The sequence below is a fragment of the Solanum dulcamara genome, chromosome 5 (assembly GCF_947179165.1).
Source record: "Solanum dulcamara chromosome 5, daSolDulc1.2, whole genome shotgun sequence".
Taxonomy (NCBI): Eukaryota; Viridiplantae; Streptophyta; class Magnoliopsida; order Solanales; family Solanaceae; genus Solanum; species Solanum dulcamara.
Window position 1 is genome coordinate 9,699,127 of NC_077241.1, and position 24,444 is coordinate 9,723,570.

Here is a 24,444-nt window from a genome sequence, read left to right on the forward strand (position 1 = left end):
AAAATAAGTGTAAAAATCTTAAATAAAATATCAAAAAGTCTTCCAATATCAGAGAAAAGTATTTTCTTTTTTGCTAAATGAACTTATTTAAAGAATTACTTTCATAAAATTCGTTAAAACGTCATATTTGCGATATCTTATTAAAAGAATTATTTTACATTATATTACTTTTCAAGATCTATCACTTCTTATTAGGACTTGTTAAAGACAAAAAAAGGTCAAATACTTTGCATAACAGAAGATGACTAACCCAGAAAGATGATTTCTTTTTATATAATATTACGTTGTCAAAACTAAAAAATATATATTAAATGCTCAGTTGGTATTTTCAATTGAGTCCGACCTCAAAACAGACAATTTTTGAGCACTATAGACTAAAACGGTCCCTTCCTAAAAAAAAATAATACCAAAACGGATACTTTGCCCATTTGTGGGCGAACTGTGAAAAATCAAATTTAGCATTGTCAACTATCAGTGCACCCAAAATCCAAAAACCATCACAAAAATTTTAAAGATAGTTCACCCACGAATGAGAGTTCCGAAGCAAATAAAAAAAAAATTCAACTTTATATCATCCTTGTATTCATAAAGGAGAGTCTCGAAGCAATAATAAAATTATTTCCATGCAATCTATAGTTCATGAGTTTAAGTTGTGAAAACAATCATTAATGCTTATATTAGGGTAGATTGTCTACATCACATACTTTTGAGTGCATTCGTTTCCTAAATCCTGCATGAACACGAGATATTTTATGCATCAGACTATCTTTTTACCATCTTTATATTCATCACATTGTTTAGAGAAGACGACATATTCACAATAGTAGCTTTGACCCTTTTTGTTATGTAAACTCAAAATGAATAAGTAAAAATAAAAAAACCATACAAATTTAGATAAATTAATTTTGTCATAGTATTTTAAGAAATCAAATTAATATCGAGTTGATCATTTTCAAACTCATTCAATCGACTGATGAACAATTCTAATACGCGTATCAAGTTATGAATGTACCTGAACTCAATCAATGCATAAAGAAAAGCTCTTACCTAACTTTGTAAATAACGATCATATTCATATCATGTACGATATTCTTTCGATTTCACAAAAAACCAATATGCCATTCAAGAATAACTAGGAGATATAAAAACTAGTCCATGTTATTGCTTTGAAGGTGGAGAAATAAAAACTAGTACAAGGTATAGAATTAAATATGTTATAGTTACGACCACCATTCATCAAAGTTTCGATCACCAATATTTTCATTATCAGTTCACCAACTTCCTTGACCTTCCGACACGAGATAAGTGTCAACCCAAAATAAAGTTTGAATTTGAGTATATCCAAAACTTTAGTGACTAATATGAACATTTTCTCTAGTTTTTATCCTAAACCCAAGTCATACTCCCTCTTCTTCCCTTCTTCCTCTGGGAAAAAACAAACAGCGAAGGCAGTGCGTCGCGCTCGAAGAGCAATTAGCCAACAATGACTGTAATGGGAATTGGGGCAGCTAATTGGTTAAAGGGAAGTGGAACTCTCTTACTTTCTTGCCGCACAAATTCAATTCCTGCAGTAGTTTCATCATCTACTGCCATTGCTTCACGCTCGAGGCTGAACTATTGTTCCTCAACATTCTCACTTCAGCACCAAAAAATAAGCAATACCCTTTTCATTTCTGGTGTCAATGGACGTAAAATTGGTGAATGGGGTAACCAGAGCACGAAGTTATACTTCAATTTCTATTGTACGGCACCATCAAATGTGAGTGTACAAGAGAAGGATTCTTCTGGTGAAGTAGTTGAGGAGGATAAGGAGAGTAAGATGATGAAGATTAAGGATGCGGCGAATAGTTTGGATATTAGGGTTGGGAGAATACTTAGAGCGTGGAGACACGAAGAAGCTGATTCGCTTTATGTTGAAGAGGTTGATGTTGGTGAGGCTGAGCCAAGAATCATCTGTAGTGGGTTGGTTAAGTATGTACCTCTTGACCATCTTCAGGTATTGCTGCTGCTTTCTAATACAGCTAATTTCTAATCTGGATTTGTACTGCTTGTTTTATGCTAATCATGTTGTCACAAGGTAGGTAGTGCTAAGGTCTGTGTACACTCTACCCTCCCCAACGCCACTTATGGTATTTCACTGGGTATGTTGTTGTTGTTGCTGCTAATCGTGTTGTCTATTTTCGATATTAAACTTTGTATAATTATGTGAGAATTCATGTATTATATATGAGATAGAATGTAGGATAATAATATGGTTATTAACAATACCTGGATAAGAATAGTTTTAAAGACAAAAATGCCTATAAATCAGGCGATTACTGTTGTCCATTGTATGACAATCATTATATTATTATTCATTGTATCACATTCTCTACGTTATTGCTTCTGACGTAGCTGTTCCTCTATTATGGTACTCGAGTAACAAGTGTGTAAAGAAATTGAACCTGGGTGTTTTAGCTGGCATTCGTACTTAAAATCTTCATGTTTGCTACTCTTATGTCTCAACTACTCGACTATCCCCTTAGACGACATTACTCTTTAAATGTCTCTATTTAGGTTGCATCTGACTATTATCTCTTCAATGCCATTCTCAATTCAAGTGACCTACGGACCTACCAATGTTTCCTTTCCTTATTTAGGAAAATCTAATCCTATCTTCAAGACTTACCACTTCATGTATTCAGAATTGAAACTTTATTCTTGTGTATCTTAGGTTTTGTGATTCTACTATAAGAAATTCCCAGCATTTTATCGTTAAATGTCACATTGTGATTTTACCTATTAAAGGGAAGAGCCGAATAGACAACGGATTTACAGAATGCAAAGCTAAGAGAGAAGCGGAAGGCTTACACAACTAAAAGAACAAAATATCACTTTCATGAAATTCCAACAATCTCTCACCCTCCTCAAAAGCCCACATGAATGGAGTTGATGCTCCTAAATCCACAGTGTGAGTAGTTAAATCAAGTTAGTAATGAACTCAAGTTGTTCTTTCCAAAAAATACATGTATATATTGAGCTGTCACGATTCAGAAATCTCTCTGCTGTTGAAGATATGGATTAGATCAATGAATAGAAGACTATTTATTTTAAGATGGACTGAGTTGTTTTATTCTAGGAAATTTGACTAGTGAAAGAAGCCTTGTTAGACTGACTCTTTTAGGAGAATTTTGAGAGCCCTTAGCTTAGAGAGATTAGGTTGGATTAAATGCAAAACTAAAGTTGGAATACTATGATAGGATTGTTGACCTTTTGTAGCTAAAATCTTCAATGAGTGGAAACAAGCAACCTTATTAAGAAAGGTGTTTGTTGAGTAAGGCTATTCAAGCCCAAGCCCCTTGTACTTGTTAGGTTCTTGATCTAATCTTTCTCATATCGATCAAGGCTTTACCTTGAGTTTGAAATAAAGGGTGAGAAGCAAGGGCGTAGCACGGAATAGAAAAAGGTTATTAGGTGCTTCTAGAAACCCCTACCAAAAGCACACTTAGAAAATTTCCTGCATATGGTTTGTGCGTTATAACTTCTTCGGATTTGCATGAAGCGAATCGATCACTAAGTGAGGATGCTCCTTCCGGCATGAGTGAGTCCTTTCAGAATTGGTTGAGAAAGGGCATCTATATCCCAGCTTGGATCCAGCCCAGGTTCTATTGATCTTTCCCCTTCCCAACGGTGATACCTTTCTTGGAGGGTCTTTGGCTTAAAACCATAGAAGTAGTGACGAATAAGAAGACAAATTATATGGATGAGTTTTTAGTGATCAAGTGAGCCTAGTTCAGAATAGACCTAATAGGGATTTATGTGGGGGGTTTTGTTGAAATTGATGAGGTTCCAAGGAATAGGTCCTGCTAATTTGGCCGTAATATGCATAAAGAAACCCACCAACTGGAATATGAAGGGACTGAATGAAAGTGTCAAGAGGGAACTCTGAAATCTTTAATCAGAAATGAAAAATTGATTTAGTTTTTCTTCAAGAAACAAAAATTGAGGATTGGTCACCAAGATTAATTCCACAAATTTCGAGAAACAAATGTGTGAATTCTGATGCAAAAACTGAGATGTCTTAAAAAGGATATTACAACATGGAACAAAGAAGTCAATGAAAAAGTTGAGACACAAAGGAGCAGAGCCTTGGAAAAGTTAATGCTGATTGAACAAACTGGTGAAACCAGACCTCTAGTACCATCAAAAATTGCAAAACCCATGGATCTCATACTTGAGCTGCAGTAGCTGGCAAAGTCTGAAGAGATTTCTTGGAGGCAGAAGTCTAAATGTCTATTGCTCAAGGAAGGAGACAGCATTACCGAATACTTTTAGAAAATGGAATTTCACATGGAAGGTATACCTTATAGAATTTGAGATTTGAAAATAGGTTCTAGTAGTTTTTCAAGCTTTTCCTAGAAAAACTTCAACTTTGTTCCATGTCCAAACATAACTCCATCTTCTAAATTTCAATTTCTACTTCTAATACTACGTTTTCCAAATCTCATCCAAACCATGTTCAAATGCCTTCTTACTGTTTTACTCTTTTTTTTCCTAGTATTAATGGAGATACATTTGAGGGACATGCACCAGAAAGCTTTGTCTGAATCAAGTTAAAAATTCTCAACTGTAATATGAGGGGGCTGAATGAAAGTGTCAAGATGGAAACTCTGAAGTATTTAATTCAGAAATGGAAATTGATTTAGTTTTTCTTCAAGAGACAAATTGAGGACTGGTCACCAAGATTAATTAGACAAATTTCGAGAAACACATGTGTGAATTCTAATGCAAAAACTGAGATGCCTTAAGAAGGATATTACAACATGGAACAAAGAAGTCCATGAAAAAAAATGATACTCAAAGGAGCAGAGCCTTGGGTGAGTTAATGCTCTGATTGAACAAACTGGTTCAACCAGACCTCTATCACCATCAAAAATTGCAAAATCCATTGATCTCAAACTTGGAACAGTTGGCGAAGTCTGAAGAGATTTCTCGGAGGCAGAAGGTCTATGGCTCAAGGAAGGAGACAACAATATCAAATACTTTTAGAAAATGGAAAATTCACATAGAAGGGGTGTATCTTATAGAATTTGAGACTTGAAAAATAGGTTTCAGGTGTTTTTCATGTTTTTACTGAAAAAGCTTCAACTATGTTTCATGTCCAAACATAACACTATCTTCTAAATATATTTTATTTCAATTATTTCTAATACTATTTTTTTTTCAAATCTCAATCAAATGTGCAAATGCCTGCTTACTGTTTTACTCTTCTTTTTCTAGTACTAATGGAGGAAATTGCAGAGATTTAAAAACAGGAGTTCAAAATAAAACGTAATCACATTGGGAATATTAGTATATGTCTTTATTGGCATAATATTTTCCACGAGAGAATACTAAGATCTTTACAACCGTTTTCCTTACACCATAAAAAATTACTGTAATTTTTGTTTTAGTTTAGTAGCGCAATTCAATCTCTACAATTAAAACTTGATCTCTCATAATAAAGATTGTTGAGATAATAGTAATGATTTAGGGATTGTTTTTTTTATGACCATGGCGTTCGGGCCAGCTTTCGTGCACTTCGACTAATTCTACGGGATACTTGCCCCATTCAACCTCTACAACTAAGGATTGTTTGGTTTGAAACATAAGAATATTTAAGTTTTGCATTAATAAACAGTTACAAAATGCTATTATTGGTAAAGATTTTTTGGAATAGTTAATATAAACAAAGCAAAAAACTAATTTAAAGTGATGGAGACATACCTATGATTGTTGCGTAGGGTCGGTCAGTTCCTTTTTTGAAATTGGGTTGGTACATCAGATTAGTTTTTTTTTTTTTTAAATGGTTAAATTGTGGAGTAAAAAATTATCAGTGCATCAGAAAGGTTGATTTTCTGACATTATGACTTTTGTTACTAAGGTGAAATCTTGTGACTTATAAGGTTTTTTTTTTTTGGTCTGAAGGAAGTAGTTATATTAAAGATTAGTTATCGTTTCCCCTTGTAGACAAGGGGTGCAAAGTAGTAATAGTTTGGGCCACATCCCGGCCAGGGATAAAATGTTTCCAACTTTAATTGTTCTGTCAAAAGTAGTTCCTATAATGTCTGCCTGAAAGGCTTCTTGGGCACACACCCGAGGAACTTCAAAAATGGTTGGAACATCAAAAACTTCCATATGCAGTCCTTCCTTTGCCAAAGCATCGGCTACCCTGTTCTGCTCCCTGTACACGTGCATCTTTTAAGGGCTTGCAGTTCAGCAAGTGTTGGGTTAGTGAGCCGAGTTTTTCCCATGAAACCAAGGACCTAAGTACCACAATGATCTTTGAATACTCCCCCTAGACCTCCAGTTCCAGGACTACCTTTAACTGCACCATCAATGTTCAGTTTATAGGTTCCTATAGAGGGAGGTTCCCACTTGACCCGGACAACAGTTTTACTGGCCTCTTTGTTTTCCTGTTGCACTACCATAAGATGGTATTCTATTGCTCTGTCAATGGCATTGCCAGCACTGATCTTATCCTTTTTGTTATTAAAAAGATTGTTGTTCCTAGTGAGCCAGATGTTCCATAAGCAGAAGGGAATCAAGGTTCCCCAAGGCAGGATGGAGTTGAACTTCTTTTTGTGAATGTTATTCCACAACATAGTCCAATTATCATAGTTGATAGTGCTGGGGTTGATGGTTTGGGGACCTTGGGAGCTTTCAAGTATTTCATCTTGGGACCTTATGACTTTTAAGTTACAAAACACAGTTGTGTGACTTTAGAGAAAAAAGGCATAGTTGTGACCTTTTATGAAATTTACCCTAAAAACTCTAACTTTGAAAGAAAACAAAAAGGAGGAAGTTAATAAGGCATTTTGTTCTTTGAGTATGCGAAGTCCTGTCCGTGAACACTTCAACATTGTCTTTTTCGTCATTTTTTTTCTTGTCGAATTTCTAATCCCTCTTCTTCTACTACCATTTGTCTTCATCCTTTGATTTACTTCTTTCTTGTTATTTTTCTTCCTTTATCCTTTCTGCAGGATTCTCTTGTACTCTCTTAGTATTCTTACTGAAGTAATTAATTATGAAATTGATGTTGCCAATTTGTCCTCTTTTATAGTGAGAAAGGTCAAAGGAGCAATTTGGAGCAAGGATTCATATAATTTACATTAACTTGCTTATGATTGAGGCATTTTTGTTGTTGTTATATTTTATTAATTATCTTCTGTATGGATCAACTGAAATTGAAAATCAATTTTATGATTGAAGTTATTTTGGTTTGGATTTGTTGAAGTTACATCTTAACTAATGTGTAATTTAAGTTTTTGCATTATTGTTCTACATTGGATGCTTAAAGTTGTAATTTGTAATTGCAATGTGATGAAGTCCTAAATTCATATATGTTGGATAAATTCTTGTGTTACTGATTAGCTGTGTGCTTCACTGCTCTCTTTTCACTTAAAGCTCCATTGAAATTATGCTTATTTGCACTTTTTTTGCTTTCGAGAAGTACTGCCTACTCTCTTGAACTCAAGTTTAATCACTCTCTAATAATATAATTAGCCCTTTAAAGCAAAACTAAATAAATAATTAAATAAATAGTTGATATCCAACAACCTTTAAAATAGTTATGAGTTTAAGTTTCTAGGATTGGAGTTTGGATCTTCGTAAATCCCAGTGGTTAGGTTTAAAAAATCCTCTTGCTTCATGTATTATTGGAGCACATTTCTAGTCAAACTTGAAAATAGAACTGTATATATTAGTTTTTCCTCGGGACAACTCATTTATGATTGTTTGTTTCTTTTTCTGTAGTTAATAATATGCTAGTATTTAGCACATCTTAAGATTTAATAAAACTTGATTATTGTGTGTACATTAGCATTTCTTAAGCTTCTAAAGTCCATCTGTAGTGACATGTTTAAGATTCTTACAGTTTATAATTTGAAGTAAGCATTTGATGCATACTGCAAAATGCAGGAACGGAGTGTGATTGTTCTTGCGAATTTAAAGTCAAGGAATATGCGTGGTGTCAAATCAAATGGAATGCTGATGGCAGCGTCTGATGCATCTCATGAGAATGTGGAACTTCTTGAGCCACCTGAAGATGCAGTACCTGGGGAAAGGATATGGTTTGGTTCTGCTGATGAAAAGGATAATCTACCTGATGTGGCAACACCCAACCAGGTAACATCTCCGTTGTAAAGTTTGATTGCCCATAAGAGGCAGTGCACTAGCCTGAAAGCCATGGGGCTTCTGTGTGTTATTTATTTAACTCGAAGCAACTAGTTTATGCTATAGTGAGCGTGAGGGTAGTTGAGTTGGGAGGAAAGGGAAATGCTTTCGTTCTTTCCTCTATTGTTGCTCATTGGACTGTGAGGAAATAGGACCGCTATCCAGGTTAAGTCTTTGACTATGTTAAGTAGTTAAGGTTACATGCACTTGAGATTCAGATTTTGAAGAATGACTGCACCTACAGGTGTGTACTGCCCTACCTTTTTAAGATCTATCTTTCCTAGTTCAACCACGGGATTAAAAAAAGATCTTTCTATTTTCAGAAGTTACACTTACCTCACTACTGCCTCAAAAAAGTTACACTTACCTCACTTGTTAGTGTTTCCGGACCATCAGGAAAGGACTATTAGCCAAGTGATATCTTACCCTTGTATTAAACTAATGGTTTTTTTGGATACACTCCTTGTTTCTCCTACTTTATGCTAACTATATAGATTTAATATATTCTAGAAACTTGGGAAGACAAAAAAGAAATGTTAGGTTTATTACCCATCTATCGCTGCCTTATGCCTCCTATGTTTTATGTTTAGGAGTATTAGATTTCTCAAGAAGAAAGTTTGATTTTCTTTTGCTCTTTTTATTGAAAATAAACTATTTATATGAGTTTCACTATTTTGAGAAGCAATATAAGAGAGAGAGAGAGAGAGAGAGAGAGACAGAGAGAGATTTGAAGAAATTAAAAGAACACGTAGAAGTGTGAAAGCTGATTTTTGAGTAGTTATAATTTGAAGCAAAGGTCCGGTTAATTTATTTTACTTTTTGGGGTGACAAAAGTTAAAAGCCTTTTTCATGTTATACCGAACTCTATTCATTCATTTGCCTTGTGAAATTTGTGAAGAATATGGAGTATTGTTAATTGCTTAGAGTCATAATAAGATTAGGTATTAAATACTTACCCACCTGGTGTTTACACCAAATTGTGCAATTCAACCTTAGCAAGTAAAAATTAAAGTGAGAGTAGGTATCACCTAACCATATAATTATAGTTAAGTGATAAATGTGTGTGAAAAATACATGTCGTGCATTCATTAGTTTGGTCTACCCACCGGGTGCAGGGGAGTTTTAACGTACTATTGACGATCCATATCTCTAAAGAGATCCATGTGTAAAATAGACACCTTAGTCATTCATAGCCCTGTTTATGTTCTCCACGAGCAATTTGTGACAAATTTTGGGTGTAAAAAGAACATCAGAAATGAGAAGCAGCGATTAATCGTCACATAGTAGGATGATGAAATTGAAGGATCTCTACTCATGTTATTCCATCTATGACTAGACATCCTCCTTTCCAAAACTCTATTTGCAATATTATAAATGTGGTCTATCATGCATTTTCTTGCAATCTGTCTTACAGATTCTTATCCATAGTTCCTACATCCTTTTTCAAGAATGAAAAAAAAAATAATTTAGAAACTGGATACTCATCTGTAAGACAGATTTCATGAAACCCATAGTAACCTCTTGAATACTGACTTCTTATACTAAATAGTTACCTCTTGAATTTTTGGGGCGGAACTTCTTATGTTCATTGAAGAATTATAAAGATCTGTCATTTCCTGAATTCAAAATTGGATCGAAGAATTTTTACTGCTCAGATGGATTATATGTTGATTTCTTGGAGAAGCATTCAGAATGTGCACCTCATTCAGTTGTTACAAATAGGGTAATGTTGTCCGAAAAGATCAATATAGCTTGTCTGATATCTTATGTTAGTAGCACTTGTTATTAAAAGCTTTACAGTATATTGCATAGAATGAAGCAGGGGAAATAAGTACATCTATTGAGTTTGTTTACTCATTTCATTAACGAGAGTGCTGCCCTAATATCCCTTGTATAGTTAGTTTTTGTTGGATGAGGAGCGAGGTATTCTATTTGGCTTTGGGTTGACGCCGTTCTTATGCAGGTAGCGAAGAAAAAGATTTGGGAGCTAGTACAACCACATCTAAAAACAGATGGTGCATGTGTTGCTGCTCTAGGAACGCATTGTATGCGAGCTTCAACAGGTGTGGTGGTCAGCCCATCTCTAAAAGATGCAAATATATCATAATGATTTTTTTTGATCAAAAAATAATATATCATAATGATATCCTAAAGTTCATAAAGCTTTTTGTAACTTCCTCCTGTGATTATTCTATCTACCTTCATAGTTACGATCTGTTCTTGAAAAATATCTTATAGCATGGGTTGCGGAAGAGTGAAAATGGTAGATAAGGTGGGAGAAAATTTCAACCTCTTTCTTTGGTTTAATGGGAAGTAAAATTTTGAGTTATCCCTTTCCACTTTCCATGGCACAAGGAAAATCCTCTATTTGAATTTGTTTCTTTCCCCTTTTTAATCTGTTTTAAAGAGAATGTCTTTTTCTAACTTTTTAATTTCAGAATTTCACCTTGCATGTTTCAAACTTTAAGATTAATGAGTATTTTGGTACATTATGTATAGTTGACACTTGACAATTACAAAATTCAAAGAATTTTCTACTTTTTTAAACTGTCTCTAGTCAAGTTAAGATAAACAAATTAAAAGTGAAGTAAGTTTGTTTTTGAGGCTATCTGAGGACTGCAAATAAATGGTTGCGCGACACTTTGAATAACTCGAAATTGTTGGGCATTTGTGGGTTCAAAGCAAAAAAAAATAAAAAATATAAAAGAAGTGAAGATATAAAAGCAACTAAGTGATAATAATATTGTTGCTAGATGTGAGGGATGAACTCAACTTGTATATTAGTAAAAAAAAATCACCAAATGTTTTCATGATGGAATTTGATAAGTGAGCTCCCGAGTAACTGTTTACATAATCTTCTTAGTTTCAAAACAATTATTTTCCCACACGAAGGTTGTGGAGAAGTATTTGTCTGATAATGAACAAGATATATCCATCTAATCCATTTTTGGCCTATGAAGGAATATGCAAGGATACGTTTCATGCTTGTTTGAGTAATAGCAAATAAAATTACCAAAATCATTCTAATAACTAGCTATCAAGTTTCTATTGCAATATTTAAACTTGAAATTGCCTTCTGTTTTAGCTTTAGTAATTCGCGAACAATCTCTCAAGGTGTTCTAGTTTGTTTGCTTGCTTGTATATTGTATTGATTCAACTTCAATCTCTTTGTTCCCATCATCATAATATTTGTTAACTCCTTCAAAAAGGACGTCAATTTATATGACAAACTTTCCTTTTTAGTTGACCTTAAGAAAAAGGATACATTTTCTTATTTGGCAAATGTTTCAACCAAGAGCCTGAACTTCAAATGCTAATCCATAGTACCTCTCAAAAAACACCAGAGACTAATAATACAAGATAAAATCTGAGGTTCAATCTAAAAGTAAGAGAACAGACATGGGCAAAAGGAAAAGGATATTTGGATTTCAAATAGTAATATCTGCAAGGGGATCACATATTGGCAACAACAGGGAACTTTGAGCAATCAATGAGAATTCATCACCCCATTCTGCAACATATGTTCATAAAACGATATCAAACCTAAATAATTATAGCAAGCACATCCATTTGACTGCAGAGAATCTTTCATGGACTACTTGGATTGGTATTGAATGAACAAACTAGTCTTATCAGGATACACTATTTTGATGTGAGATCATGTTGAAATAATTTCTTCCCCATCCTATTCGCCTCCCATCATCTGCAAACCGGAAGAAGTTATTACGCAATAACTAAAAAACAAGAGGGACAGAAAGATAGAGAGAGAGAGAACTTTGAAAACAAACACCAGAACTGGTTAAAAGAAAAGAAAATGCTAGGTTTGGTTAGGGCAAATTTATGTTCTCACAGTATCACAAATAACTACCTTGAATTTATGGAATGTGGCAAGCCAATTTGTTTTCTACCTAACTAGTGGCAAGTACATTTTAACCTATAGAAACTTACTCGATAAGGATTGTTTGAGTGAGCATCAGCTGGAAGGGTAAGAACTTGAGTAATGTGATAACCAACAACAAATAGGCCAAACAAGGTTGAGTTCTAAATAATGCTTTCTGTTTCTGCACAAACTATTTAGATTTTAGATTTTGGGTCCGCGAGAATGAAGACTAATTTAAGTGAGTGAAACCCACTAGGTCGTCTAGCTAGTGGATAGACAAGTCGTGCGTGCATGTGTATATAATTATGAAAATTGACCCACCACTTCTTATTCTAGACAAAGGAATCCTGTCAAATTCACTAATTTGGGGGACAAAACTGAATTATTGTACTTGAAAAAGATTCATGTCGGGATCTCTGTAGTAGATGGTGGTTGATAAAGAACTCTTTGATCATAATTTCCCATATTAATAGTGCGTTGAACATGAAACTTGTGATTGGTAATAAAGCACTGATTCGCTTGTTGAGACCTATCTAACCTATCTATTACAAAATATATAAAACAAGCACACTTGAGCCTCCAAAAGTCTAGTCAATCATCTACTCGGAGCTCAAATCTCTTGCTTACGCCAAAAATACAACAGCAACAACATACCCAGTGAAATCCCACAAGTGGGGTCTGGGAGGGTAAGATGAACGCAGACCTTACCACTACCTCATGGAGAGAGAGGGACTGTTTCCGAAAGATCCTCGGCTCAAAAGTCACAGTCCCAAGTAAGAGAGAAACAATATATATAGCATAATGGCAAAAAACGAAAAGATATGCAAATTTTACAAGACAAGAACAATAACGATAGCATGTGATAACTTACACCAAAAATACAAATAGACAAAAGAGAAAGTTACTCATATTGAACGGGAAAGTCTAATTCATCAATGGATAAGTGGTTTTGGCATGAAGATAGATTTTGTTGTTCATACTGGCAAGTAAAGCATGCTTCTTATTACTGAAAGAAAGAGTTGTTTCATTTTTCACAGCAACTTCAGGGAGGTTATTCATATATGTTTTTATAATTTTTCAAGTGCCCCTAGAGGGTGGGTACTGTTCCACAATTAAAAAGAGCACAATGCTTTTGGTCAGTAAATTCTTAAATTGCTAAGCTTTGACAATATTATATTACCTTGAAGATATCACCAAACATGCCTTGAAGAGGACTTTTACGTTGTACACCATAGAACTTCTTTGCAACTTCATCTAGCAACTAAGTCACAGAACAGTAGAAGATGTGAGTTAGGAGGAAAACCATCAGTCTAACTGGATGGAGAATGGAGTCATTAAACAGCAGAAGAGAAACTACAAAGAGAGTCATTCATCACAAAGATTGAAAGAATGGCACATTACTCGCATTTATGAAGAGCTTACCTCATTAAATAGAGGATCTCTATCTATAATAGACTTGTAGTTCTGTCTCAACATATTAAAGAGAGGTAAGGCATCTCTCTGCAACCTGAATTACAAATTTTCTAACTGTTAATTCATTGACTTAAATGAAGTAAAAGACATGAGGACGATCACGAGGCCTCAATGCCGGTGCAGAAGGCACCAAATTTTGCAAGATCTGACATACAGAGGGGAGGGAGGGATATTTGTAAAATTCTTGAAAAATAGACAACTTACTAATATTAGAGTGAATCAAAATGAGAAAAGAGGCTTCAGCAACAGCATATAAAAAAATACTTTTTAAACACATTAAAAGTAAAGTATTCAAAAAACATACTGAGACTTACGTCAGCAAAAGGTAGTTGACAAACTGCATTAATTCTGACCAAGAAAAGTCAAGATGCCTTGACTGCATTTCCTTTTCCATCTCATCCATGAGCTTGTTGGCATCTCTCAGATTTCCCAGAGACAAGTACCTGCCAAAGTAGAATGACAAAATGAAACTATATGCTCGACCCACAAGCTAAAAACTAAAAAAAGCATAACAAGAACTGTTGATTGAACATCGGACAAATAAATAATTTAAAGTTTCAAACAGCTAGAGAAACATATTCTAGTTTAGGGCTCTCAGCGGAACATTTTACACTCAAATTAAAATTTGATAGGAATATGCATCAGAAGAATGTTTCAATTTAGATAAAGTTGTGTCCAAATGTATTTTACACTCAAATTAAAATTTGATAGGCATATGCATCAGAAGAAGGTTTCAATTTAGATAAAGTTGTGTCCAAATTTATTTTCTAAGATGCCTTGCCACCATGTTCCACACAGCTAGCATTCTAGTAGCCCATTTGTGTTCCATATACTGGAACAAACCGGAAGTCATTAATCTGGTTGACAAATATGCACAAAGACCAAATATCACATTGGAAGGGCCAATAATATGCAGAGCTACACTAATGCAAGTGCTCAGAAAATTGTAAATATTTACTGATCTTGGAGTAGCTAAAGTGTAAAATAATTTACAGAAATACAATGTTCCTAATATGGACCAGCACAAACGGGATAAACTGAGAAGAACAGTAATTGAATGCAAGACAATTATTCATATTATAACTCTGCTTACATCAAAATTGCCCGGGCAATAGCCAAATCATCCTCTCCTGGATAGCACTGCAGGTTAAATGTTATGAATTAATTATATTATATTTATGATATAGCATCATTAAGTCAATAGCCACTAAAACCTTCATGAAATTGTTGCCTCACAAAAGCAACAAAACCCTAAAATGGAAGAAAAAACTATCTGTCCACAGGAAACTGGAGATCCAACTTTTGGACCTAGTAATATTTGCTTGTGATATCTAAGATAGCAAAAAAATCACAGGAATCAGTGCTTACCTTGCCCATGAAATTTATGATAGTCGAAGCAAATTTCTTGAGATTCCTTCCTCTAACAAAATGAAAAGATACTTTAACCATGTCCTGCAAAGTAATAAGAATGTAAGGAGGTCTACTACATTTCCAATGATAGGCCTTGGAATTCAATTTCATTAATTGTCAGCTACTAGAAGTCACTACCTTCTTCCAATTTCAGATAGCAAAGTACTGTGAGGAAACAGAAAGACCACTGCTGGTAAAGATACTAGAGTCATAATATACAAATATTTAACAGCTACTACAAGTAGGTCAAGTAAATGGAAACCTAGACCATAAGTATGATCATATGCTTTACCCTCTTTCAAGTTGTAGTTGCATATAGCATGTTAGTATGAGTAAGGTGAAAAAAGGCTTTCATTAGCAACAGTTGGACTCTAAAACAAGATAATCATTCATTTTATTGCCAGTTCTTTATATTATGAATCGTCTTAGACTCTTAGTCATGCTAGAAACTAATCTTTCTTTCTAGAAATGAAGAAAGAACCACTTCAATAACATAACGGGCATTTCATATTTCTTTAAATAAGCATAAAAGAGCATCAAGCTTTCTGAAGAACATACCACTTCAGGAGATTGAGAATACATATAATCTGCCTGCATCTCATGCAGCTCTGGAGATCCGTACCTAAGTGCACCAAATTCTGCTGACCACCTATAAAAGAACAGCATTTTCTCATCAGAAGATGTTAATAGATAAATGAGGTCATAAAACATTGAAAGAGGAGGACAAGATGTCGCCACTTAATAAAGCAACCAAGATAATTTTCCCTGTGAACTTTTTAAAAAATATTTCAAAAGACCACCAATTTACGGCACCTCATTGGGTGAAGCTCTTTAAGTATTTTGCAGAATCATGAATATAGAATCAACTGCCTACCATCGCATCTGATCACATTCACAAAGTAGGAATTATTCTATAGGATAAGAGTGCTAACAGAGAAGTTAGATCGTCAACATGTCCTCATCATACATTGCTCTGTTTGTATAACTCGGTGTCAAGAACTTCATTTCCACACATTGCACATACTCCCTACTTTAAGCACAGGTATGACAATACTTAGCATCTTGATGCACATGTTGCTTGCAAAGAGTGCATTTTGTATTTCCGTGAGGTTTCCACCTTTTTTTCTTCTTGTTCTCGTTAGGCCACCACCTTCAGTAGTGTTGCTGGCACCTTCTTTTGATTTGTCAGGTACAATCACTTTCGACAACTTGCACTTCGCGGGCTTGATCGAAGTAGGCAACACGGAAAGAGAATTTCTAATTGCTTCCAAATTCGTATCTGGGGAAGATCTCCCCTGTGAACACATAATCGTGTATGAACTCTTATAAAGAGACAGTGGCACGGCTTATACTAACCCTTGACAGAAAGTTCTACAAGAAAAGATCGCTAGATGAGGTAATCTTTACTGTTTCACATGCCGTAACAAGAGGTGAAAAGAGTACTCGAAGATGTCTTGCAGGAAGATTTCACAGCAATGTGGATCCTCCAGAGACAACTGCAGAATGGACAGTCAAGTGTTGAGAGGGACTCCAAAAGTGAAGGTTTGAGTTCTAGGGAACACATTGATACTTCTCCGATTTCCATAAAAAACGAAGACCAAATAAGTTTTGAGGAGTGGCAAGGAAGGTGAGGCCTTTCTTTTGCTCAATCCATGGTCTATCCAATTAGGTCGCACAGATTAAGTTTTGAAGAAAAGTATGGAACAGTCTAAATGAAGATTACCCAACCAATTGTGTAAAAAGTTAAGCACTACTTCTGGAGATCTAAGTACATTTTGCCGAGTTCATTATTTCTTCTTTTATCAATTGCCCAAAAAGTATGGTACACGTTAACTAAAAAACAATTCCCTTTAAAATTAAAAGCAAACTCGATAGCAAATCCATGGTAGTGTAATATAAAATGTTCAACAAATACATAATTCAAGCAACTAAAATGATATGTTTTTTAAGAATTCACAAATGAACATAGAGAATATGTGCAAGAACGACAGAGAGAGAGAGAGAGAGAGAGAGAGTATCTAACTTGATAGAAGCTTTTAAGAAAGAAGAACAGCATTCTACTCGGGTTTTGGCTGCTGCAATGGCTTCTGAAAGTTTTTGCATATCATCATCATCATCATCATCTGCGAGGTCCAAATTTTGTGGCACCGAAGGTCGAGGAAATTTCTCGTAGATTTTCCTGACATGGTCTAAGCAGAATTGCATTATGATCAAGCAAGAACCAAAACTAATTATTAAGCATCAATACTTGAAAAAGAAGAGCAGCATAGTGACATTACCCCTTATGATATAGCAATATGAAGTCACATCAGGATTTAATTCATGCTGGTTAACTTTCAGAACATTTTGTATCTCTTTCCTAGTCATTTGAAGAAATCATATACAGAAGAACAAGTATAGATCCCTTAACTTTAATGAAATATTATACATTTGAAGTGACTGTTTTATTAGCTCTCGATAACTCAAAATGCAATCAGTAGTTTTTTTTTCTGAAAATGGTAACAATTTGTATTAAAGCCAGCAGTTAGGTAGTACTAAAAACCATATTTACAAACAAAAGAAAAAAGAAGAGGAAAAAAAATATTAAACTGAGACTGCAATCCTAGACAAATTCCAAAACATCTAGGATTGCTTCAGAAATATTTTCATTTTAAGCCTTTGTACACCAAAAACAAAATAACAATATACAGTTAAGCTTGATCTTCTACACATTGCTATTTCTATCTTCAAAACATCTGGCATTTCTTTCTCTCCAGATGATCCACCAAATATATGCTGGGATAATCGTCCCTCTTTCTCTGTTTCTTGCACCAATTCCAACTTGCTCTCAGCTAAAAGAGAGTCAACAATCTTATTAGGCATTGTCCATGAGATGCCTCTGAGACTAATAAAAATCTTCCACGGCTGGTCAGTGACTATGAAGCACAGAAAAAAGATGACTAACTGTCTCAGCTACTGTCTCGTGTTAATGTTGGCCTAGGGAAAATAAATCAGGGAATAAATCTCGTAAGCTAGCAGAACCCATCCACTGGTCCGTCCAAAGCAGTGTCTTGGTGCCACTGTGAACCTTGACAGTAGAATGACCTAATAGTTCTCCATAGGCTTACACCATAAGGAGTAGTAACTTCTCTAAAAATCCAACTCTCCATATTTGGTTTTGATAATACTACACAGAGTTTGGAGCTCCTGAAAATATCTCCACAGCCATTTCACCTTAAGAGCTTTACTTTGGTTCTTAAGGTTTTTGATACTTATCCAACCTTGATTTCTAATTCTAATAAGATTTTTTCATTTACCAATGGAAGCTTCTTTTCTCCTTATTACTTTTCCAAGGAAAAGATCTCCTGATTTTGTCTATCCTCTGTATAACAACATGGGGATACGAAAGAGGGACATCATATATGCTGGTAGAGCATCCACGACAGAATTTATCAAGGCAAGCCTATCTCCCAGTGATAAATATTGTGATCTCCATCTGGGCAGCTTCCCACATATCACCAAAACTGGATTCGGAATCTCTTTGGTCTTGATGATGCTCCCAAAGGCATGCCAAGATAACTGACGGCAAGGTACCACTACTCCACCCAAAATCTGGGTCAACTGCTCCATATTGGATGTCAAATTAATTGGGAATAGACGGCTCTTACTCCAATTAATGTGAAGACTAGAGACACCTTCAAAATATATCAATATTATCCTCACAATTAGAGTATCATCAGGATACTAGATATGAGTAATCTCTAGTCTGTTTTCTCAGATTCTGGAAACTTCAAAACCCTAGATCCTTCCAATCTTAAGTATGTTGTTAAGTCCCTCCATCGCAATAATAATTAACAAAGGGTATAAAGGTTCCTCTTGTCTTATCCCTCTATGTGTACAGAAAAAACTTCTGGTGCCCATTAATAAAAAAAAAAAATTTCACAGTTAAGATGAAAAACCAATTGATTCACTTCTCCACAAATTCCATCTGTCTCAGCATTCTGAAGATGAAATGTCAGTTGACATGATCATATGTTTCAAGTTTACTTTAAGTGCCAGGCTTTCTTTGTCAGATTCCAGATTAACTGCTTCATTAGTTGTCAACACAATATCCATTATTTGTCTGCCTCTAATAGTGTTTTGTGGAGCGTGCAGCGAGAAAAGCGACAAATCTTGATAATTCAATATCTTACCACATTAAAGGCTAGTCATGAGGTATTTTTGGAAGTTCTAGGGGATTAATATTTAATACAAGTTGACCATTGTCAGATACAGTTTTATTTTCTTTAGGGAGGGTACTACCATAGTGATAGACTGAGCCCTGGAAGAGGGCATCTATGTGGTCTCCTAGCCAGAGATAATTAAAGGGGCTGTATACTGCTGATGATTCCTTTATCTTCTGTGACCCTAAAGAATATTTGACCAGCCTTAGTTATAGATTCATCTTGTGGCTTCAAGAGGTATCTAGTATAAAATGATCTAAAAACTGTTGTGACACTATCCCAGTCTGTGAGGTCCAAAATGTCGAACGGCTAGCATAAGTCTTGGGATGCAATCAAGCTATTACCAATTTCTAGGACTCCTTTCTTATATGCAACTTATAAGGACATAGTACTTCGGTATCTGTAGGTAGGTGTTGAGAAGAGGTAGCTTGCTGTCAAAGAGACCTAAGTTGCTCGGACTCTTCACTATCGGTGCCACACCTGTGCCGACACAACGTGGGTGTGGATGTGGGTGTGGGATCCCTACCCGATCTGGTCAACCGGTTCAATGATTTCTGTAATCAAAACAAAAACTAAGGTGAAATTGAAGAAAATGGGATACCTTTGATATATAACTTCTATTGTCACTCCCTTTCCTTTTATCTCCTTCCGGGATTCTCTCTTGATCAATATTTTCTCAGGGATTCCACATAATATCTCATAGGTTTGATCACTCTATTTTTAGATATTTGAATTAATTTTAGCTGAATCCCCGCACCCGTCTCCATGCATGGATCTGTATCCCCGAATCTTAAAATTTAGATCATAGAGGATCTGACCTCTAGATCTGCACCGGTATTGGACACCCACAACCGAGTCCAAGCAACTTAGAAAGAGACTACCTTCCTGAAGAGGGAAGGAGTCTCATAGTCTCAATGATAATATATGCGTGGAAGAACAATTGATAATTCTAGCCATCCCTGGTTCTTATAACACAGCATTCCGAAAGAGATTATGAAGTAGATAGGATTTTTAGATAAGTGCGCCGTATGCAGGGAGGAAAGAATTAAATCTGGGAAAATAGCTGATAAAGATATGTAGCACTAAAGGAAGCTTCCAACATTGTTTTTTTTTAAAATGGTAATGTTGTATTTTTCAGCATTAAGGATATGTTGTTGACAGGAAAAAATGAAAGGAAAAAAAAAGAAAAAAATAATTACAAGGATCCTAATAATTCCACAATCTGCTCTGTTTCCCGTAAACTTTTCTCTTTACACCAAAAATAAAAAAGATACAATACAATTCCATTTAACCTTCTGAATGGAATTGGACATATCTTCGAAGTTTCTACAATTTCTTTCTTTCCAAATTGTCCACCAAATGCAATGTGGAATTATCCTCCACCGTGCCTTCTGTCTCTTGCTCCCCCCTCCCTCTTCTTGTCCAACAACTCAACAAGTCTGTAGTATGCTCGGGTATGGTCCAATCTGTCTTTGTGAGACTAAGGAAGATGGCCCAAATTTGTGTTATAAAGTTGCAATGCAAGAATAGATGTTGCTTGGTCTCCTCTGCCTTCCCGCATAATGAACACCAAGATACTATAATCTTTCCTTTTCTCTTCAACACTTCATGTGTCAGACAAGCCCTTCTAGCAACCAACCATGTACAACACTTTATCTTAGTTGGTGCTAAGGTTCTCCATACCTTTCTCCACAAACTTTGCTTAGAGTTGCCTTGCCAGGGGCTTTCCATTTTGTATGCCTTGCTAACAGTGAAAGGCCTATGTTTACTATGTTTCCATCTCAAAGAATCAGGAGCATTGGTGGTGCCAAAGAATTTTTCTAATAGCTCTAGCAATTTGGCCACTCTCTCCACTTCCCAGTTATTCAAAAACCTCCTAAAGTTCAGATTCACCCTTGTGCTATCCAACATTCATTGATATTTGCATTTAGATTACTACATAGCAAGAATACATCTGGAAAGGCTTCCTTTAGAGGGACCTGTTTGTTCCACGCATTTGCCCAAAACTTAGTTCTCCTACCATCTCCCACTTCAATGTATATATTAGCTTCATGTTTTTGCCATAAGTTTCTAATAGTTCTCCAAAACCCCAACCCATAGGCATCAACACTAACATTACTGCACCAAGTATTGTACTCACCATACTTGGAATGACATCCTTCCATAAGGCTTGCCCCTCTTCATTATATCTCCATGACCACTTCATCAAAAGGCTATTGTTTTGTTTCCGCAAATCTCTAATGCCCATACCCCCTATGTCTCTGTTGTTCAAGGTTATCTCTCATTTGACTAGGTTACAACAACAATAACAACCCAGTGAAATCCCACAACGTGGGTCTAGGGAGGGTAAAGTGTACGCAGACCTGACTCCTACCAAGGTAGGACGGCTGTTTTCGAAAGACCCTCGACTCAGTAAAATCATAAAAAGAAGTCAGATAAGGATAAGAAGTTCAAAGCGATATGGCAAAACAAATAACGAAAGCAACCCAGATAAAATAGAGCAATCAAAGTACAGAAAGTAATAGATAATAACAGAAATCAGACCACAAGGAATTATAGAGCGCTAATACGCCCACTAAAGAGGAAGAATAACGATACTATGAACTAGCCTTCTACCCTAACGTGGGTCCTCCACACCCTCCTATCTAAGGTCATAACCCTTAATTTCTTTGCATCCATGCCAAAGGAAGTCCCTCCTTAATCTGTCCAGTTTCTTCAAAACTTTGGAGAGTAATGGAAATAATGACATGACATAAGTAGGTAGGGAGTCTAGCACTGACTTGATGAGGGTGTGTCTGCCTCCCAGAGACAAATATTGGGCCTTCCATCTGGCTAATCTCCTTTTTGTTTTCTCCACAATGCCATCCCAAATTTCCATATCCATGTGTTATTCCCTAAGGGCATGCCTAAGTAAGCTGTTAGCATATTCTCCACTTTGCATCCCAAAACAGCTTCTTAAATAAGGAAGCTATCATAAGGGAGGTTTCCAGATGGGAAATGGGCAAATCTTTTGAAACATTCAATTTAGAAGATCCATAAAAGAGTCTGGGTGGAGGAGCTGGATAATTTTCTTATCCTTCTATATTTTACGACTAAAAAGATATGGAAAGCGATCTAATTCTGCAAAACAGTCAGCAAATTCTCTTTTAACTTCTGTACTCTCTTGGCGACAAGTGATACTGTGACTTCCCATTTCAAGGTGATTGGCAAAGTGAAGCACCTAAGAAAGATAATTCGATCATCAAAGTTACTGAACTTGGATGGTGAGAGAACAGAAAGACTCATTAGTATTCTGTATGTAAGTGCAAATTACGTTTGAAAACAGACATGAGAACTAGAAAGACAGGAGTGATTTGAAGTAATGATAAAGTAGGATAATTAACAGAACAAAACAAGTATAAGGAACTGACTAACTGATAGTTCATGAACTAACTCAGCTTGATAAATTATAAATGTATTGAAAAGGAAAATTTATCAGAACGTAAAAACATAAGAGCAGACTTACCAAGAGTTTCTTCATTATAAGAAATTTTTCCTTTTACAAGAGTTTCAACAAACAACAAAGCAAGCTCTGACCCACAGGTAACCTGCAAATTGTCAAGATTGTCTTTTATCAATACAGAAGCAAAAGATGTTCTTTTTTAGTCTCCAACAAGAATAACCTCAAATTGCTTTGAGTTTCAAGTTTCAAGTATATTTAAATGTCATTACCAACTCCACATAGTAGACCTTTGTTGCAAGTGATAAGTTTATCTGCTGAATTGTCCACAACATGAATAAGCAATCTTCCTACCGGGAATATGTCTGGGAAATGAAAAAATGTACACCCCTCGCCCCTCCTCAAATCCAATTTTTTATACGTACTCTTTTAATTTAAGAACATCCCTAAAATGTTTCGCACGATTTAGTTCTATACAACTTTCAAGATTCAAGTATATTAAGGTGTTCAATCTATAATGTTTTATAGTATCAAGCTAACTTTTCAACCATCACTCTAATATTTTCTTCTACTATCAACAACATATCTCGTGTAATCCCACAAGTGGGGTCTATTGAGAGTAGAAGTGTACGCAGACCTTACCCCTACTTAGTAGGTAGGGATAAAGAGAGGTTATTTCCGATAGACCCTCGGCTTAAACTAAAACATTTCCAAGCAATATGAAAAAGGGAATACAAAAATAAGAGCATTAACAACAACAAAATAATGTGAAATAGAGAACAGTGCACAACATACCGCGGCAAGAATAGTAATGGCAACAAAATATGCGATAACCCAAGCACAAAAAAAACACGTTATAACCGAAATCGAAAAATAAGAAACTACGAGAATAGTGCTAATACCACTAGTAAGAAAGAAGATCCAAGTACGACCACGGACCACCAAGCCTATCCCGCAGAAAAGCTAAACTACCAGCTAAACTTGTACCCTAATCCGTGACTTCTAATTAACATCTTAAACTCTTGGGACCCAATGAAATACCGCCACAAAAAATCGGGGAAGGAGGAATTATCCGTCCAATTAAATATGTATGCAGTTTCAGCTTAAATTTCCATAAGAGTGTGATCAATCATAACCTGTCCATTCTCCAATTGTAAGCAAGCCCCACACTTGAGAATATCCAAGGCTTCAGAGTACCTCTCAGCAGACACATATCTGAAATCATATCAAATATACAAAAAAAAAAACTGAATTCAAGACTACCCCTTTTAGACTTGATCTCAAATTATAAAAAAAAAGAAAGAAGGGGTTTATATAGTTTGTACCTAGCACTAATAGACTTGAACATCTGTTGAGCTCCATAGTAATTTCCTTGTTTTACAACCTTTTCCAACTTGTCAATATTCTGCAAATCATAAATCATGTAAATCTGAAATTTTTATACAAGAAAAGTTTCCATAAATTTTATAATAAGGGGTTAATTCAGATTTTGAAGTCAACTAAACTAAAAAAAAAATGCATCTTGAGTACCTCTTGAGCTGGAGGCAGAGTCGCACGTTTGACTCTCTCTCTCGACATCCTTCGATGAAAAGTAGAGAGAAGATTAAGGAATCGGAGGTTTTAATGAGGTCAGGAAAATACTGCTTAGAAAACTGCACTCTATTTCTTGCTATCAAATAAATTCAATATTCGTATTTATATTAAGGTCTTTTGGTTTTGAGGTAATTAATTATGTGGGGGGATTACATGAAATTTAGGAAATATTTTAAACATATATGTAGTATAACATAAAATATTATGTCAGGTAAATAATATTAATAATTTTGATTGTGCGAATGGCGATTATT

General features: G+C 35.4%; 2 protein-coding genes across 2 annotated transcripts; one reads left to right on the forward strand and one right to left on the reverse strand.

Annotated features, from left to right (window-relative positions):
* Positions 1-1,377: 1,377 nt before the first annotated feature.
* LOC129889008 (uncharacterized) lies at positions 1,378-10,522 on the forward strand. Its single transcript, XM_055964106.1, has 3 exons — positions 1,378-1,996; positions 7,939-8,145; positions 10,157-10,522. The coding sequence occupies exons 1-3, from the start codon at positions 1,484-1,486 to the stop codon at positions 10,298-10,300; spliced, it is 864 nt and encodes a 287-aa protein (XP_055820081.1). The 5' UTR covers positions 1,378-1,483; the 3' UTR covers positions 10,301-10,522.
* Positions 10,523-11,593: 1,071 nt separating this feature from the next.
* LOC129889009 (protein GET4-like) lies at positions 11,594-24,272 on the reverse strand. The gene is made up of 12 exons (XM_055964107.1): positions 24,128-24,272; positions 23,923-24,002; positions 23,734-23,812; positions 22,664-22,745; positions 16,980-17,145; positions 15,515-15,605; positions 14,915-14,998; positions 14,640-14,686; positions 13,861-13,989; positions 13,496-13,580; positions 13,254-13,334; positions 11,594-11,896 (listed from the first exon to the last, which is right to left on the reverse strand). Exons 1-12 carry the CDS (start codon positions 24,173-24,175, stop codon positions 11,879-11,881), a joined length of 990 nt encoding a protein of 329 aa, XP_055820082.1. The 5' UTR covers positions 24,176-24,272; the 3' UTR covers positions 11,594-11,878.
* Positions 24,273-24,444: the final 172 nt, after the last annotated feature.

Excerpts from the sequence above, each read along its gene's own strand:
- LOC129889008 (XM_055964106.1), top strand. The coding sequence starts at position 1,484 with ATGACTGTAATGGGAATTGGGGCAGCTAATTGGTTAAAGGGAAGTGGA. Across the intron at positions 1,997-7,938 it reads TACCTCTTGACCATCTTCAG|GAACGGAGTGTGATTGTTCT; the intron begins GTATTGCTGCTG and ends TGCAAAATGCAG. Across the intron at positions 8,146-10,156 it reads ATGTGGCAACACCCAACCAG|GTAGCGAAGAAAAAGATTTG; the intron begins GTAACATCTCCG and ends GTTCTTATGCAG.
- LOC129889009 (XM_055964107.1), bottom strand. The coding sequence starts at position 24,175 with ATGTCGAGAGAGAGAGTCAAACGTGCGACTCTGCCTCCAGCTCAAGAG. Across the intron at positions 15,606-16,979 it reads TTCTTAAAAGCTTCTATCAA|GTGGTCAGCAGAATTTGGTG; the intron begins GTTAGATACTCT and ends GTTCTTTTATAG. Across the intron at positions 13,990-14,639 it reads ATTGCCCGGGCAATTTTGAT|GTACTTGTCTCTGGGAAATC; the intron begins GTAAGCAGAGTT and ends CTACTTTGGCAG.